The sequence below is a fragment of the Schistocerca serialis genome, chromosome 8, assembly GCF_023864345.2.
Source record: "Schistocerca serialis cubense isolate TAMUIC-IGC-003099 chromosome 8, iqSchSeri2.2, whole genome shotgun sequence".
NCBI lineage: Eukaryota > Metazoa > Arthropoda > Insecta > Orthoptera > Acrididae > Schistocerca > Schistocerca serialis.
In genome coordinates, this window is record NC_064645.1 from 636,330,151 (window position 1) to 636,348,838 (window position 18,688).

The 18,688-nt window shown below is 43.0% G+C and overlaps 1 protein-coding gene across 1 annotated transcript in view; it reads left to right on the forward strand.

The window, feature by feature from the left end:
• Positions 1 to 18,484, forward strand: part of LOC126417172 (galanin receptor type 2-like) — a 318,704-nt gene extending 300,220 nt beyond the window's left edge. The window contains exons 4-5 of the mRNA XM_050085069.1: positions 3,634 to 3,897; positions 18,083 to 18,484. Of these exons, the coding sequence (XP_049941026.1) occupies positions 3,634 to 3,897; positions 18,083 to 18,484 (666 nt within the window). The remainder of the gene's footprint in view (positions 1 to 3,633; positions 3,898 to 18,082) is intronic.
• The last annotated feature ends 204 nt before the right edge of the window (positions 18,485 to 18,688 follow it).

Genomic DNA, 18,688 nt, shown 5'->3' on the forward strand with positions numbered 1-18,688 from the left:
TTGTGCTCAGAAATGCCAAAACGTCAACAAGTCAATGAATCGAATTTCTTCTCCACTCTTGTTATTGGCTTTCCACTGAGTGTCATGTCATGATGTTACTAATAACCCACCAGTCTGTGTTCGTTAGGCGATCAGCTAGCCCCACATTACAGGTCCTGTGAAATGCTAAAGAGCTCAATACAAATCTAGTGGCCGCCTCTGCTCCAGTAAGTACGTCAGTGCTGTACTGTCAAGTTCCTAGGAAAGCCAGGAGGCATTTATCCCTCTACGTATATCATTTAACAAGCTCCTAGCACCCACCACGTGCCAAGAGAGTTCTGTCTTGGCCACTTGACAACTGCACTGTAAGTAGACATTGGCCTGCCTGCCTGCTCTCCATGTGTCAAAGTGATTTCTATCCCCTGGAAAGGAAACAGGTGCCCTTCCTGCTATTTCTACTCCATCCCTCTTTCTGCGATGGCTGGTGCACCAACGCCCTACGGCTGCACATTCGACTGGGCCTCACAGTACGTCCCCTGTCATAGCCTGAGCACTCCTCAATTCCAGATTTAGCCCATAAAGCAAATCTGTGACACCCAGAACAATACTAAACTACAAGAAATTAAGACGAGGAAGTGAAATCGTCTCAAACAATCACTGTGATATCATGACTCCCACTACACTAATGGAACTCTTACCCATAAGTATAATTAAAGGTGAACAAATATGAAAAGAAGCTAGCTAGAGGGTTTGCGACATTCACACTTTTTATTATTTTATATAGTCAACTGCCACATTGTTCATAATACACATATTTTGTCCAAATCATTTCGCAATTGGTTTCTATCATCTGATGACACTATGAGTCAGTAAATGACAGCATCACCTCCAAAAAGTCTAAGAGGGTTGCTCAGATGTCACCTAAATCTTGGTACAGTAACTTGGCCGGCCGCGGTGGCCGTGCGGTTCTAGGCGCTCTGTCCGGAACTGCGCGGCCGCTACGGTCGCAGGTTCGAATCCTGCCTCGGGCATGGATGTGTGTGATGTCCTTAGGTTAGTTAGGTTTAAGTAGTTCTAAGTTCTAGGGGACTGATGACCTCAGATGTTAAGTCCCATAGTGCTCAGAGCCATTTGAACCATTTGAACAGTAACTTGTCTATGATGATCACAGTGATTGTTTGGAACCAACATCCAAGAATTTTAAGGATTTTGGGAAGCACCAAATATCACTTCTCTTATATTTTGAGTCTTTCCATCGATTACTAGGAATTCAGTTGGACAGCTGAGACGATTACTCCGCAGGCACACGGTTTCACTAGAATTCACTTCCTTCGAAAGGAGAATGCTCATTGAGTCCTCCAGCCTTTATTAGCTTTTGGACGATGTCAAATTCAACCATAGCCTCCCATTCATCCCTCCTAATTTTCCTTGCTGTAATAAAAGGTGAAGCCTGCCCCTTGTTCCTCTCTAGCTGTAATGTTGAACTGTAAAACTGTTTGCAGTCTTAGCTGACGCCCAGCCGCTCATCCAACTCTGGGCCCTGCCACTCTGTTATAGATGATCATGGTGCTGTGGTTGGGAGACGCTGCTGCACGCCTCATCGCTGGCAGAGGTGGTAATGTAGCACTGAGACCAGCAACTCTGCCTCATGGGATCATGGTGCTGTGGCTGGCCACGTGGCCTTTAACCCTCCTCTCGTTGGAGCTGTGTTCTTTCTCACTGGTTTATGCCCAGCTATTCTTGCTACTGTGAGCCCAGCCACTCTGGTACAGTTGATCATGAAGGTGTGGTTTGCGGTACTAGCGTTCACCACCCTACCTCTACTGTTGGACGCCTGCTCACATGATTGGATGATGACGTGATACTCCAATCTGAGAGTTGCTTCACTATTATAGGTGACTGTGTTGCTGTCGCTGGCGGTGCTGGCCATTATCTCACTGCTGCTGTGCATCGATTCACTGGCTGATATGATGCTCAGCTACTCCTGCTAATGCAAAATTAGTCACTCTGTCACAGGTAGAGTTGTAAAACTACCGTTCCATCACAGACTATCGTATGTAAACGTAGACTACGGTATTTTTGCGATTAGCTTTGGCCAGCTAAGGGCGTAACCGCGTTACACATATGTTAGGTGTGTTGCATATGTATTGGACGTTGTCTCATTGCGATTGCTTTGTTTGCATATGCGATCAGTTCTTACTAGCTTTCCCTAGAAACTTTAAGCAGTGAACCATCTAGATGTGAATGAAGGTATATAAAGGACTGCATAAGCTATATAACATTTTGTTCCACGTATTTGTACTTGTTTCTGTTGCATGAAAGTAAACACTGTATCAAAATTGAGATTATCAGTGTTCAATTCAGGCTTTATTTCAATATTTTTGCTTTGTAACGTGATACAGAAAGATGTTGAAATAAAAAATATAGTTTCATCACATAGCACTGGAAAACACAGTTGCCTTAAAAAAGAAAGAAAGAAAAAAGATAAAATTTGAAGCAAATTGCTAAACAATGTGCAACTGAGTTAAAAACGTGGGCGTGTAAAACGGACCTGCATCTTAGTGCTTTGATTACATGAATGTGCTAAGTTACGCATCAATTGGTCTTTATTACGTAGAAAATGCAATTTTTATTTTGCAAGGATACAAAAGATGCAGTGGAATAACTCTGAACGGTGTGCAGATTTAATTATGTACGAAACAAACAAAAAACAAAGAGAAGTAGTCGTGTCCCAGTTTCTCTCTGACACATTCATTTATGTTTCTTTCCTTACCAATGCTACCAATATTATAGGTAATCCGACCATTTACTGTGTCATTTATGTATGCTCCAAAACTACCGAACCTTGCTTTTGGTAGAGCACAGCTATAATTTCAGGCGAACATGATGTTTCGGATGGCAGGCTACCCATCAACTCGTCGCTGCTGTGCGTGTAACCATTTGCTACTTCCTTAAATGTGAATCTTGCCACTCAGTTACAGGTGATCGGGGGTTCTATGGCTGATGGCACTGGTCACCCTTTCGACGCTGCTGCGTCCTCACTCTCTAGCTGTTGGAAAGCCCGACTACTACTCCCACCGCGAAACTGGCAACCCTGTAATAGCTGGTCATTACCTCAGTGCTGCTGTGTGTGTCTAATCGCTAGCCGAGGTGGTGCGCAGATACTTGTGCTACTGTGAAATTAGCCACACTGTTGTAGGAGATTGTGATGTTGCGGATGGCAGCGTTGGCCATTATCTCGCCGCTGCTGTGCCTTTACTCACGGGCTTGGCTGATGTACGGTTACTTCTTCCAATGAGAATATTGCCACACTATAACAGGTGATGGTTGTGGCTCAAATGGTTCAAATGGCTCTGACCAGTAACTGACTTAACATCTGAGGTCATCAGTCCCATAGAACGTGGAACTATGTAAACCTAACCAATCTGAGGACATCACACACATCCATGCCCGAGGCAGGATTCGAACCTGCGGCCGTTGCGGTCGCGCGGTTCCAGACTGAAGCGCCTAGAACCGCTCGGCCACAGCGGCCGGCGACGGTTGTGCTGCGGGTGGCTGCACTGGGCATCCCCTGGCCGCCGCCGTGTGCCTGCTCGCCGGCTGCGGCGGCTCCCAGCCACTCGCGCCGCTGTGAGCGTTGCCTCTGGTTCGCAGGTGATCGTGGTGCTGTGGCTGGCGGCGCTGGCCATCTTCTCGCCACTGCTGCGCGCCTACTCGCTGGCAGAGGTGGCGTCCGGCTACGCGTTCTGCTACGAGAGCTGGCACGACAGCGAGAGGCGCGGCGCCAGTCTCGCGTTCTTCGTGCTGGTCTACGCCGTGCCCGGCAGCATCGTCGTCATGGCGTACTCGCTGATGGGGCGACGCCTCTGCGCCATCAGCCCCCCCTTCTCCGAGGACAGCATGGCGTCCACCAAACAGGTCAGCTGCTCCCGACACTCACTCTGAACAGATCAGCATCACGTAGTAGGGTTGCTATTAAACTGATACTTTAAATACGTGAAGCTGACATTTTGGACCACTCCACGACTTCAATTCACTCCATCATACTATGTTACACAGAATGTTTCCGTTGCATAACTATTAGCATGTTCCTTAGAAAAGCAGAAGCTGACCGACAGCAAAGGGTATTGTAGAATTAGTAAGGAATAACAAGAAACTTTGCTTCTATTGAGAAGATATCTACAATTAGAGCTACTAAAGAATATTATATATATATATATATATATGTATATATATATATATATATATATATATATATATATATATATATATATTCCTGATGCCGTACAGGCTAGGTTACAGGCGACATGAGTTGTGCTCTCAATTATCTTGTAGAGAAATGAATAGAAATTTATTCTTCGTATTCAATATTGGCCCCACAAATTTGTACCATGAATAGGGTAACCGGTAGCCTATTATATATTATATGAGAAATAGCCAAGTGAAAACCGAACACCTGCCACAATGGGACGATCCAATGGTACCACTCAAAAGGAATCACCGCACGTATTAAGACATTGACCCCGATGGGAGTTGCGGTTGTGAACCCGTCAGCAGCCGACTGCTTTCTACGAAACACGTACTGATAGTCTCGTCTCCCAGTGAGATAAATGTGTCAACGCGCGTAGCGATTAAAATCGGACAATCCCACGGCCCCGTTGAGTCGGATGTTTGGTTTTCATTTGTCTGCCTCTTATGCCTGAAGAATTCAGTTGGTATGTTTCTCTGGATGTTGATGAGCTCTACTTCGATTATGTCCCATTCGCCTGTTTATGTTAGACAGTTTTATATTACCTCAAATGTATTTATTTAGACTGTCGGCAGCAATAATTCTACCATCTACCATTGTCTCTATGCTTTATTGTCAGGACTGGGGTTGAATGATACGCTCACGTTAAAAAATGTTAAAGAATACATATCTAAAGAAATAAATAAGATTAGCCTGCAAATCAGACAGCGGAAGCCGGTAAGGTAGTAACAATTCGTTACTTTAACAATCTAATAACGATATGTACAGACAAATGCCAGATTAGCTCAGTATTTCAGTATGGAGTAGATACTAACCTAATGGATCAGATATGAATGAACCCTTAACAGATCATAAAAATTTCAACACAGATGGTTCGTATCGGCCTTACAGCCCTGCCTTCGGAATGACTTTGTGAGGACAGGGAATAGAAATGAATCTATCACGATTCAGAAAAGTTAATTAAGTGGATGTATGAATGAGTATTAATTTTGCATTTGAATTTGAATAAAATAAAATATTTTCTCTGAGAATCAGAGCACAGATCTTTTTACTTCCGTTGGAGCTTAGGAGTATCTTTCTTGAACATAAATCTGAGGGAAATTAGTTGACACAAAGAAATAATGAAACACGTGTTCTGTTCTGAGCGCTGCATTTATCATTTGGCCAGCATGCGCTCAATAACATTATAAACACTTTAACATTTTCTTTTATTCCTTAGTAATAGTATGTTAACTTACAGTACTTTGATATGTTAGCTAAGTACCTGACACGGAGGATTAGTAAGAAGCATCTAGATTAAAGTCTTGAATAGCCGGAACTGTTTTTTGTCAACGTGTCCGTCTTTATATGGAGGAAGATAAGATCCAGTGTGTAAAAAATATACATCGCTGTCTTGTCACAAATGCAGAAGACAACATAGTTAAATTGTACCACTAGGAAATGATTTTCCTATATAAGGCATTACAAATCCCGTATCAATCAAAAATGATTTTTGAGGAAGCAGAAACTTCATAAATATGAATAATCAGTGGAGCGGAAGATTTTACTGTCGATGATAAATTGATGTATGGGATCAGATCGAAGTTTTTTCTGAAGTCTACCAACCGACGAAGCTGAAGTCTTCTAAAATTTTTCCGAGGGAAAAACATTTTACATTTCGTGTTCACATTTTAAGCTGCTAAATGACGCTCGTTTCATTATAAAAGATTCTGTAAATTACTGTTGTAGGCAGTATTCGTTAATCAGGATTTCACTGATATCCAACTGAAATCACACAATGTTAAAGTTGCAAAACCTGCTTGTCATTGAACTTTAATTGCCTCTAACAGCGTATTAGCCCGTTATGGCAGAGTTGTGCGTTTTAATGTTTAAGCCGTTCGAGTAAATCCCTCGTTTACTGCGGTACATCGTGTGAAGTTGTTACTATATCCGTAGCGTAGCGAAAGCTAATTACATCCTGTTGCTCAAGAAATCAATCAGAGTGGTTTCGGAATTCTCTTCGCAGTTATATCCCTCGCAGATTGGACCGGATTTGTATTTGTCACTGGGCACGCTCAATGTGCTTTTAATAATGTACTACTTGTCATTTTGTTGCAGCTTCACTATTTTTACTGAACTGTGACGTGGCGATATCTGTCATCATATGATTCCGACATCCTTTTCAATTGAAAACACTCATCTATATAACTAAGCTGGACCAACTTCCAGATAGCACATCTAACGGCTGCCAGGGGGATCTGGAATTTAGTATTCGTTACTTTACATAATTGTTAAGCACATTTTAAAAATTAGCATGCTGTCTTATTCTACTTATTTAGAGCTATAATTTTACTTTAAAGGTTTAACGCAGTACGTAGGAAAGTTAGGAACGGTGTACTTGTCTTGAGACAGTGTAAATCACTGTACCAGGAGTATCAAGAATATATTCATCCAGTATTTGAGAATGAGAGCAATTTACCACTTCCCGAGAACCTTACACAAAATTTTAAGCTTTTTGGTAAACTTTTGTTGCTGAGACTCCCATACCTCCCTCTACCCCGACACACACACACACACACACACACACACACACACACACACACACACACACATGTACACACACAAATAATATAAGGCATTTTTATAGTAAAGAAAAACTTCACTATCAGTCACGACTTTTCAAATTATTACGTCTTTTCTACTAACTGTGCAATATATTTTCAAGACAATACCCTTATATACCACTGCGTTTACCTGTAGAATTATGTCGTTGTACGACGCATACAAAAATAGGTTGTCTTTTTTTGGGTGTCGGCTGGGGGTGGCTGTCCTCAGTCTTCTGACTGGTTTGGTGCGACCCGCCACGAATTTATCTCCTTGGCCAAGCTGTAGTAGGAAGAGAAATAGTTCTCAGTTATTTGTATTCCTTCCTCCTCCACTGTTTTTATCCTCTACAGCTATCTCTCATACCATGGATGTTATTCCCCGATGCCTTAAAGCGTATCCTAACACGCTGTCCTCTCTCCTTCAGTGTGTTTCTCATATGGTCCTCCGTCTATCAATTCTGCGAAGGACATCCTCATTCCTCACGTTATCAGTCGACATAATATTCAACATTATTGCGTAACACCACGTCTCAGATGCTTCGATTCTTTTGTTACGGTTTTCCCGCAGGCAATCATTCATTATATAACAATCCCGTGTCTGCTAACGTTGTACCATAACCTTAAAGTTGGAGGCAGGTCGTGAAATAAAACTATCGTGTTAAAGCAATTATGGCATTACGCAACAGAGCAGTGTTACCCTCTGAGAGCAATTTTGTTATGTTGACCGTGTTGTACCTAACGGAGGTGGATTATCGGAAATGAAAGTCAGAATTACTTAAATATTCAAACAGTAGTAAATAATATTTTATCTAGCTAAACTGTTTAAACAATAAAGGAATACGGTCGCCAGCCTAATTAGGCAAGAGAAAGATTAACATTCTCGTTTAAGAAAGTAGGTATGAGTAACTTTAACGGACAAACACAACCTATACTTGGCCACAAGCGATTGCAATGAACTCTGACACATATATATGTTTACGGTAAGATTGAAGCTAACATCTAGAGCAGCACAAACTATTTGCAAAAATATAACAGATACCGAAACACACTATTACTTTCAGGGCTCGCTCAAACTCAATGGTCTTTATAATATTACTATTAACATTCACTGCAGAATCATTAATTGGACATAGGTTCAGTATTATTGTTCCAACATTTTCCTAGCTGGCATGAAATTATAAATGTAGTTCACTGCAAAATTATGAACTGGTCACAGGTTAAGTATCTCTCAACTAAATACTATTCTGTTTAGAATGAAAGTTAAATGGAATTCACTAACAGGTTACTTCTCACTCGCTTTTGAATAAAGAAATTATGGTTTTCATAAATAGTGGTCTTCCCGTTACTTGTTACCTAGCATTATCACAATAGACAAACTGTGAATCCTGTTATACTATTAATATGCACTTCCAATAAACAAGAGAGACAAACACTTAGCAATCATGAACATATAATTTACTACTATTGCAGTTTTCCACCTTTACTACAGTGAAACACAATGTTGACTAAATTGCAAGAAACTGACTCATCTTTTAAAATTTACTACAGGTTGCAGTGTGATCATTTACTAAGCAAAACTATATAAGCCTCAGTTTTACGAGCTTTTAATCTTTGAAAGAAACTGCAAATTGTCATTGTCACCACAATCTTCTACTTTCAAGTAAATGATTAAATAGGTGACTCTGAAACTCCACAAAACTTTAAATTAGACTGTTTCCATCTCTGGGAGGCTTTCACAAGACTACATTTACTACCTCCCACAATTTCACTAAATCCACAGTAAATCTGAACACTCCCTTCTTATCAAAGATCAAACAACATTATTTTATGTTCTGAGGTTTTCATTTTTTCCACAAACTAGGACACTCGGTAATCATAGCTCAAATGGAGAGGAACCTGAGAGGTGTTGTGATAGGGAAAAAATCAAGGTAGGTACATAAATTCAGTTATAAGTTACTTTATATTTGAGCACACTAACATATCCAGCTATCTGATCCTTCACTGTACATTATTATAGCATTCCGTTACAGTGATTGCGCAATGTGGTGGCAACTGCATGTTGTTAGGTGGATTTGCAGGCAGAATTGCTGGACTCTGTCTCTTCTTGGTGGCGATGATGGATACCAATTCCAGAATCGTTCCAGCTATTTATCCATCCATCTGAGGCATTGGACAGTGGCAGAAAAAGCCTCTCTCGGAACCAGCACAATATACAAGTTTTACATGGCAGTACACAGTTTGGTAGCTCGTCCCAGACTGACTCTTGTTCCACGTTTTCTACCTACGTCAACCACAATTTGCGCGTGCTACACAGTTCCGTTCCCGAGGGGAACCACTACACCTTTTATATACTAAAGAACTAAGAACCCTATGTGAGGATCAGCAGTTTACATAACAGCTACCAAATACATTAAATAAAACAGAACATTTGTACATATTGACATTTCTACAAAAAATTATTCACACAGAAATTACAATTATATATAGTAAGTTTTGTTCCCTCCAAACGGGACAAGGAATTTAAATGACAGATACACTACATTGCATAGACTCAAACCACGATATCAAAGTTTTAACAAAGAAAGAAGTATACAATTTCATGTTATCGATTCAAACACATTTTCAGATACTCAATGTTATAACATTAAACCAAAGCAAAAAAGCAAAATTAATCCGTACACCATTAGAGGTATGGTGTTACAACTACCGCACAGAGCTGTGCTCCAACTGTACATTCTTAAAAATTCCTTCCCCAAATTAAGGCCAATTTTTTAGACTAGTAGACTTCTCTCGGCCAGTAACGCACTCTTGGTCTGTACTAGTCTTCTTTTGGTATCCCCCTTTCCTTTGTGAGTCCGTCTTCGTGAGTCAGTGCTTAGAAGGCAACCAGGTTCCTCAAATTCGTTTACTCCGTATTCACAAAATTTTATGTTAAGATTCCTGTTGTTCTCATTTCTGATACTTCTCATTACTTTCGTCTTTTTTTTTTTTTTTTTTTTTTTTTTTTTTTTTTTTTTTTTTTTTTTTTTTTGGTTCACTCCCAGTCATTCAGTATTCATTGGGCTGTTCATTTCATATAGCACATTCTGTAATTCTAAAATAGTCTGTACTCATTGGACTGTTGTGTTCATATAACGCTTCTAATTTTTCTTCACCTGCACTGACTATAGCAATATCAGTGAATTTTATTAATACCCTTTCACCAGGAATTCTTCACACTACAATTCGAATCAGACTCATATATTGTCTAATTATTTTGAGTTCTCCCTAGTGTTACTATCCTGGACAGAAGAGAAAAATTGAGCTCGTATTGCTCTCCAAGGGCGTCTCCACACATCCATTGTGGTTGCTAGCCCACTGTGACCTTAGAGAAGGGTTTATGCGTGCGTGGGAGAGGAGGGAACTGGGGGAGGAGCACGTAAGCAGTCAGAGTTATCAAGAACGTCGCCCTTTTGCTTATCATAATGCGAAAAGTCGTTTATGACCATTAGATATGTGCGAATTAACAGGCCATGAAAAAAGGGTCATTGTGGTCTCTACTATACACGGTGCTAGGGGCACAAGTGACGATATTGTGAATATGGGTACATTAAAATGTACTCACTTCGCAGTGGTAGTTGCTTTTTCTGTGTGTGGCTGGCCTGCACGGTGGAGATCGGACATATTTGCACGGTTTTGTTGCGATATTGATAGTCATCTGACTCAACGACTCATCGTGCTTTCGTTCACTAACATCTCTCCGTATACATTCTGCAAGCGCCTATGAATATTTGCGATGCTCCGGTTTTCCGCCAAAGGAAAGTTAGTGACAGTTCTCTGCCTGGAACGCACTCCCGTTACAGACGCCATTCTTCAGACTACCTATAGCGCCGTCACCTATCGCAAACTCTTGAAACTATGCGGCCTGAAGCCCGAATTTTCGACAGCAAATTCTGCATTCTTTCAACCGAAACTGACAGGGAAAAAATGTGTTGCGTTACTTGCAGAACACCCCCGTATACTACACGTATTTGTTTACATATCTCACTTCTCTCTCCAGCGAATTTCTCCGCGTAGATTCACTTTTACTCAGCTCAATGTACGCCACGTCGTATCTTCTAAGCTGTAGATCGTACAATGACATAATTATAAAGGTAAATCCAGTGTTATATGTATCTACTACGAAATCTGCTGCGAATAGACTTAGTAGGAAGCAAGTAATAAATTGACACTTGATTGTTGATACGTTAGGTTTATTGCGTGAAGAGCAAAAATGTAGTAAACGATAAACTTTTTTCCTTTCATTATTTTCCGGGGGTTCCGGGAAGGAAAAGATTAGAAGAAGTTTGAGATTATGGTTAAAGATGAAACTTCCTGGCAGATTAAAACTATGTGCAGAAGAGCTTCTGTGAAGTTTGGTAAGTAGGAGACGAGGTACTGGCAGAACTGAAGCTATTAGGAAGGATCGTGAGTCGTGCTTGGGTAGCTCAATTGGCAGAGCAGTTGCCCGCGAAAGGTAAGGGTTTCGAGTTCGAGTCTCGGTCCGGCACACAGTTTTAATCTGCCAGGAAGTTTCATATCAGCGCACACTCCGCTGCAGAGTGAAAATCTCATTATAAGTGTAAAGATTTTTTTTCTAGTCATTAAGTGCTTTCACTCTCAAATAATTGTTAAATAATGTATGGGTAGTCGCATGTCGTGGGCTACACTTCCACCCCTTTGAAGCTGGGTAGCTCTTACCACAACGGTTTTTCCGGGTAGCAAGTGATATGTATACATAGTTTGGTTGAAATCGGTCTAGTAGTTTAGGGGACATACATACATTCAGGGTGATTTTTATTAACGTTGAAATCCCTTGAAGTGGCGTAGATGACGCTGTAATAAACAATCTCTGTATATAAAAGGCAATATCCTGACTGACTGAGTGGCTGACTCATCATCGCCCAGCCCAGACCGCTAACTATACAAGTATGAAATTTTGAGAAGGTGTGGATATTACACTGTAGGTGTCGTGTAAGAAGGTATTTTTCGAAATTCCAACCCTGAGGGAGTGAAATAAGAGATGATGGGTGTTTCTTTAAAACTGTTGCTATTAAGGAAAATTTGAAGCTGGACCTACGAAAACTGGTATTTGGTTTTTCCGTCAGAAAAACGAGTTTCAGTAGTTTTGGAATTTCTTTCCTGTGGGGGTGAAAGAGTGGGCGAAAGCTTTGTTTGAAAATGTGTCATTATTAAAGAACTACTAAAGCATTTTTAAAGCTACAACTATCAAAATCGGTATTTGACTTTAGTTTGCAAATGAAAAAACACGTGTTTCAGTATTTTTGGAGATTTAAGTCATAAGGGGGTGAAATAGGGGGTGAAACATTTTATGAAAACAATTCCTCCCGAAAAAAGTTTTTAAAGCTAAGTCTTCGAAAATTGGTGTTTGGCTTCTCGGTTAGAGATGAAAAAATACGTGTTTTACTATTATTGGAAATTTAACCCCTTAAGGGGTGAAATAGACTGATTCACTGCCTCATCATCGCCCAGCCCAAACCGCTAATGACAGAAACTTGAAATGTGGGTATGGTGTGGATCTTTTACTACAGGCGTGGTTTAAGAGGACATTCTCTTAAATTCCATTCTTAATGGGTTGACATAAGGAAAGAATGGCTTTTTGCAATTTTGTCGCTATTAAGGGAACTTTGAAGCTAGAACTAGGAAAACTGGTATTTTGTTTGTCAGTCAGAAAATCAAAGATACGTGTATCAGCATTTTTGGAACTTCAGCGGCTAAGGGGATAAAATAGTGTGTGAAATTTTTTTTAAAAGAAACATCTACTATGGAACTGCTAAAGGATTTTTAGTGCTAGATCTGCGACAGTTGAGATTTGACTTCCTGGTTAGAAATAAAAAAAATACGTGTTTCAATGTTTCTGGAAATTCAGCCCCTAAGCGACTGCAATAGGGAATGAAAACTTTTAAGGAAATATTTTGTTACTTTAAAAAATGTTAAAGCTAGATATTAGGAATATTAGGATATTAAGGAATATTTATTAGGCGATAAAAGTTGTGCTATATAAATATTTCCACAAGAACGCAAAATGCATGGTTAACAATCATCCAGTACCAGATCTCGTTTTGGTTAGAAGTACATTCGGAAAAGACAATGCTTACATGTCCTTCATTAGCGTGAAAAGCTTAAAAGGTGCTGCAATTCGTGAACACAAAAATCCTGTAACATAAGAAAATCTCTGCAGGCCGTAAGGTCTACGAGAGCGAGGCAGCGGGTGCTAAGCTAATTTAATATAAGGACATGCGGTCGCAAATCCTAGGACGTACCAAACAAGTGGATGACGTATGTTGAACAGTAGACGTCACAAGGTGACGTAGATTGCCACAGATGCAGCGACTGGGGTTGTCGATCCTACTCTCGCTGATAGAAGCAGTGCTACACTTAACTCCACTTCGCTACTCTGTTTTCGTAAAGTGTAAACCGACTCACCGTAGTGCTACCGCTAGCACTAGCGTACCAGATAGCAGAAGGCAAGAACGAAAACAGAGTACTCTGGCGGAGAGAAAAAATGGTTCAAATGGCTCTGAGCACTATGGGACTTAAGATCTGTGGTCATCAGTCCCCTAGAACTTAGAACTACTTAAACCTAACTAACCTAAGGACATCACACACATCCATGCCCAAGGCAGGATTCGAACCTGCGACTGTAGCGGTCACGCAGTTCCAGACTGGACCACCATCCATGTAGCCGGATTAAGGGAGGACTGGCACATTATCTCCTCACTGGAGAACTAGATACTAGCGTTCACAATACCGACCATCAGTAACCGACGGATGGGGCTAGAAAATAATACAGCGTGGTGATAAAAGTCGTGGGATACTTCCCAATATCGTGTCGGGCCTCCTTTTACCCGAGTAGTGCAGCAACTCGATGTTGCATTGATTCAACATGTCCTTGGAAGTCCCCTGCTGAGCTATTTAACCGTGCTGCCTCTATAGTCGTCCATAATTACGAAAGTGTTGCGATGCAGGATTTTGTGCACGAACTGACATCTCGACTATGTCCCATAAATGTTCGATGGGATTCTTGTCCGGCGATCTGGGTGGCCAAGTCATTCACTCGAACTGCCAATCGCGGACAATTGTAGCATGGTGACACGGCGCATTGTCATCAATAAAAATTCCGTCATTGTTTGAGAACACGAATTCCATGAATGGCGGTAAATGGTCTCCAAGTAGCCGAACGCAACAATTTCTAGTCAGTGATGCAGTCCACTCCATGTAAACACAGCCCACGCCATTATGAAGCCACCACCAGCCTGCACACTACCTTGATGCCAACTTGTGTCCATGGCTTCGCGGTGTCTGCGGCCCACTCGAACCGTGCCATCAGCTCGTACCAACTGAAATAGGGGTTCATCTGAAGAGGCCACGTTTTCCAGGTCTGTAGGGTCAAACGGGTACCGAGCCCAGGAGAGGTGCTGCAGAGAATGCTTTGGTTGTTTGCTGCCATAGCAAAGTTCGCCGTATTGTCCAAATAGATACAATCGTCGTACGTCCGACGTTTATGTCGTCAGTTCTTTCACACAGTGCTCCTCGTCTGTTAGTAACGATGACTCTAAGCAGACGCTGCAGGTGTCGGTCGTTAAATGAAGGCCGTCGGCCACTATTTTGTCCGTGATGAAAGATATTGCCTGGAACTTTGAATTCTCGGCTCACTCTAGACACTGTGAGACAGTTGTGAACTGGCTAACGATTTTCGGAATGGAACGTCGCATGCTTCTAGTTCCAACTACCACCATCTGTGCACTGGGTGTTTCCGTAAGAGCGTGCCAAAATGTAGCAGAACATAGAGAATGCAACACTGAATAATTTGAGACAGGGAACCTGACATCGCAGAAGCAGGGTCAAGCAGATGTGGAACTTGTCTACCAGTTTGTCTAGCATTACTGTTTTCCACATTATCTACAAAGTAAGATGCTCACGAGTTTACTCACACTATGCTGTTTATTTACATGTACATTTTTATTTCCTGCAAGGGAACAAGGAGGACGAGCCTGTTTACCAGGAAGTCATATTTGCAGATTTTGTTTACTTTACTTGTCCATAAGGTGACTCTGTTGTATCTTATTCACATTGTGCCATGACAGGAAGTACTGCGCCTCGTGATGCCAATTGAGGAGCTACTCGACCGAATAGTAGCGGCTCCGGTCAGAGGAGCGGTGTGCTGACCACACGCCCTCCTACACACATTTTCAGTTGAGGATGACACGGCGGTTAGATGGTCCCGATGGGCCACTTTGGCCTGAAGACGGAGTGCTTTATGACAGCAAATGCTGTGAATCAACTGCAGGCCCATTCATTACTCAGTGCTGCTCAGAGACCTACAGTACAATACGATGGAGCAGTATCGATAAAGTATTTTCTGATCGCTGGATTGGAAGGACTTATTCTAAGGCCTGCGAGGTCACCTTACCAGAAACCACTTGATTATTTCGCTTTCGCGAAATCTGAATTTACTTCTATATGAGACCCCAGTGGATACGGAGATGGAATTACATGACAGAATCGTAGCTGCCCGTGATGTGATTCGACACAGAACAGGCACATTTGTCAGGGGGCGTTAGAGACTTCGTCGTCGATGTTATGTTTGCATTGAGGTTGATGGCAATCAGTCTAAGCACATGTTGTAAGATACATTACAAATGGTACGTTCATTGTGTCAATGATGGTTCTGCAATTAACTAGTGTAAATGAAAAAGTACCCAGATGGTTGGTGAGTTGATTTGGCGAAATGGACCACATATCGGGGTCCCCGGTCCCATCGGATGACGGAAGGATGGGGAAGGAAATTGGCCGTGTCCTTTGAAAGGAAACATTCTGGCATTTGCCTAAAGCGATTTCGGGCAATCACGGAAAAGCTAAATCAGCATGGCCGGATTCGGGTTTGCACCGTCGTCCTCGCGATGCGAGTCCAGTGTTCTAACCACTGCGCCAGCTCCCTCTGTGAGTACCCAGTAATGTGGTTTAATTCCTATTATCTCCCACCCCAGGTTCCCTACCTTAAATTGTTCAGAGAATATCCTGTATGGCCTGTTAAATTTTTGCGCACTCTTACGGAAACACCCTGTATGTGAAATCGCCATACCATGACTTTCGTCCCCTCAGTGTTTACACTATGTGATCAAAACATCCGGACACCTGGCTGGAAATGACAAGTCTGTGGCGCACTCCATAGGTTATGTTGGAATTCAATATGGTGTTGGCCCACCCTTAGCCTATGCCACTCTCACAGGCATACGTTCAAGGTTTCATAGGGAATGGCAACCCATTCTTCATAAATTGCTGCACTGAGGAGAGGTATCGATGTCGGTCGGTGACTTCTGGCACGAAACCGGCCTTCCAGAACATCGCAAAGGTGTTCTATTGGATGCAGGTCAGAGCTCTGCGCAGGCTAGTCCAATACAGGGATGTCATTGTCGTGTAATCAGTCCGCCACAGACCGAGCATTATGAACATGTGCTCGATCCTGTTGAAAGATGCAATCGCCATCCCAGAATTGCTCTGCATCAGTGGGAAGCAAGAAGGTGCTTAAAACATCAGCGAAGGCCTGTGCTATGATAGTGCCACCGAAAACAACAAGCAGTGCAAGCCCCCTCCATGAGAAACACGACCACACCATAAGACCTTCGCCTCCTAATTTTACTGTTGTTACTACACACGCTGGCAGATGACCTTCAACGAGCATTCGCGATACCCACAACGAGCCACCGGGTCGCCACATTGTGTACCGTGATTACTGACTCCACATAATGTTTTTCCACTGTTCAATCACCCAATGTTTACGCTCCTTACAGCAAAGGAGTCGTCGTTTGGCATTCACCTTCGTGATGTGTGCCTTATGAGCACCTGCTGGACCATGCAGTGGGTTCTGAGGCGGTTTGAAGTTCCTGTGTGATGTTCTGGATAGATGCCTGAGTATTACACATTCCATGCGGCTTTTCGCGGATGATGCTGTAGTATACAGAGAAGTTGCAGCATTAGAAAACTGTAGCGAAATGCAGGAAGATCTGCAGCGGATAGGCACTTGGTGCAGGGAGTGGCAACTGACCCTTAACATAGACAAATGTAATGTATTGCGAATACATAGAAAGAAGGATCCTTTATTGTATGATTATATGATAGCGGAACAAACACTGGTAGCAGTTACTTCTGTAAAATATCTGGGAGTATGCGTACGGAACGATTTGAAGTGGAATGATCATATAAAATTAATTGTTGGTAAGGCGGGTACCAGGTTGAGATTCATTGGGAGAGTGCTTAGAAAATGTAGTCCATCAACAAAGGAGGTGGCTTACAAAACACTCGGTCGACCTATACTTGAGTATTGCTCATCAGTGTGGGATCCGTACCAGATCGGTCTGACGGAGGAGATAGAGAAGATCCAAAGAAGAGCGGCGCGTTTCGTCACAGGGTTATTTGGTAACCGTGATAGCGTTACGGAGATGTTTAACAAACTCACGTGGCAGACTCTGCAAGAGAGTTGCTCTGCATCGCGGTGTAGCTTGCTCGCCAGGTTTCGAGAGGGTGCGTTTCTGGATGAGGTATCGAATATATTGCTTCCCCCTACTTATACCTCCCGAGGAGATCACGAATGTAAAATTAGAGAGATTAGAGCGCGCACGGAGGCTTTCAGACAGTCGTTCTTCCCGCGAACCATACGCGACTGGAACAGGAAAGGGAGGTAATGACAGTGGCACGTAAAGTGCCGTCCGCCACACACCGTTTGGTGGCTTGCGGAGTATAAATGTAGATGTAGATGTAGACGACGGTCTTCAACTGTCTACGGTGTGTGTGTCAGGCAACGGACGAGGTCGGCCTGTGAGCTTGCGTGCTGTACGTGTCCCTTGACGTTTCCACTTCACTGTCACATCGGAAACAGTGGACCTAGGGATGTTTAGGAGTGTGGAAATCTCGCGTACAGACGTATGACAAGTGACCCCCAATCACCTGACCACATCTGAACTCCGTGAGTTCGCGGAGCGCTCCATTCTGCTGTCTCACGATGTCTAATGACTATTGAGGTCGCTGATATGGAGTACCTGGCAGTAGGTGGCAGCACAATGTATTTAATATGAAGAACGTATGTGTCCGGATATTTTTGATCACCTGTCGTATGTTCAAGATAGATCGCATCGAGGTGATGGAGGTAAGTAGGAGTTGGTCGGGCAGGTTGGCCTTAGAGTTGTGTTTAGCGGACCGGTCCCTCAGTACTCTGGGTGTGCGTGCGCAGGGCCGGAGCGTGGTGCGCGAGCGTCGGCGCGTCGCGCGCATCCTGCTGCTGCTGGCGGTGCTGTTCGCGCTGTGCTGGCTGCCGTACAACGCGCTCTCGCTGGCCACCGACATGCTGGGCGGGCAGGCGGGCGCGCCCCTGCGCACCGCGCTGCGCTTCACGCTGCTGCTGGGCCACGCCAACTCGGCCGTCAACCCGGTGCTCTACTGCTTCCTCACGCGCACCTTCCGCTCGGCGGCGCGCGAACTCATCGTCTCGCGCAACTCCCTGCTCGCCTCGCGACACCACCAGAGGCACAAAGTAAGTTGCTACAACGCGGAGGCGGCCCTACACACTGGCAGCAAACGGGGACACACTATGAAGGAGAACCTCGTAATCTTTAGAAAGCCGCTGTGCTTGTAGTAGCTGTAGTAGTAGTAGGAGGAGGAGGGGGAGGAACGAGAAGGAAGTGCTGGGCCGAAACTACACTACTGGCCATTAAAATTGTTACACCAAGAAGAAATGCAGATGATACACGGGTATTCATTGGACAAATATATTATACTAGAACTCACATGCGATTACAATTTCACGCAATTTGGGTGCACAGATCCTGAGAAATCAGAA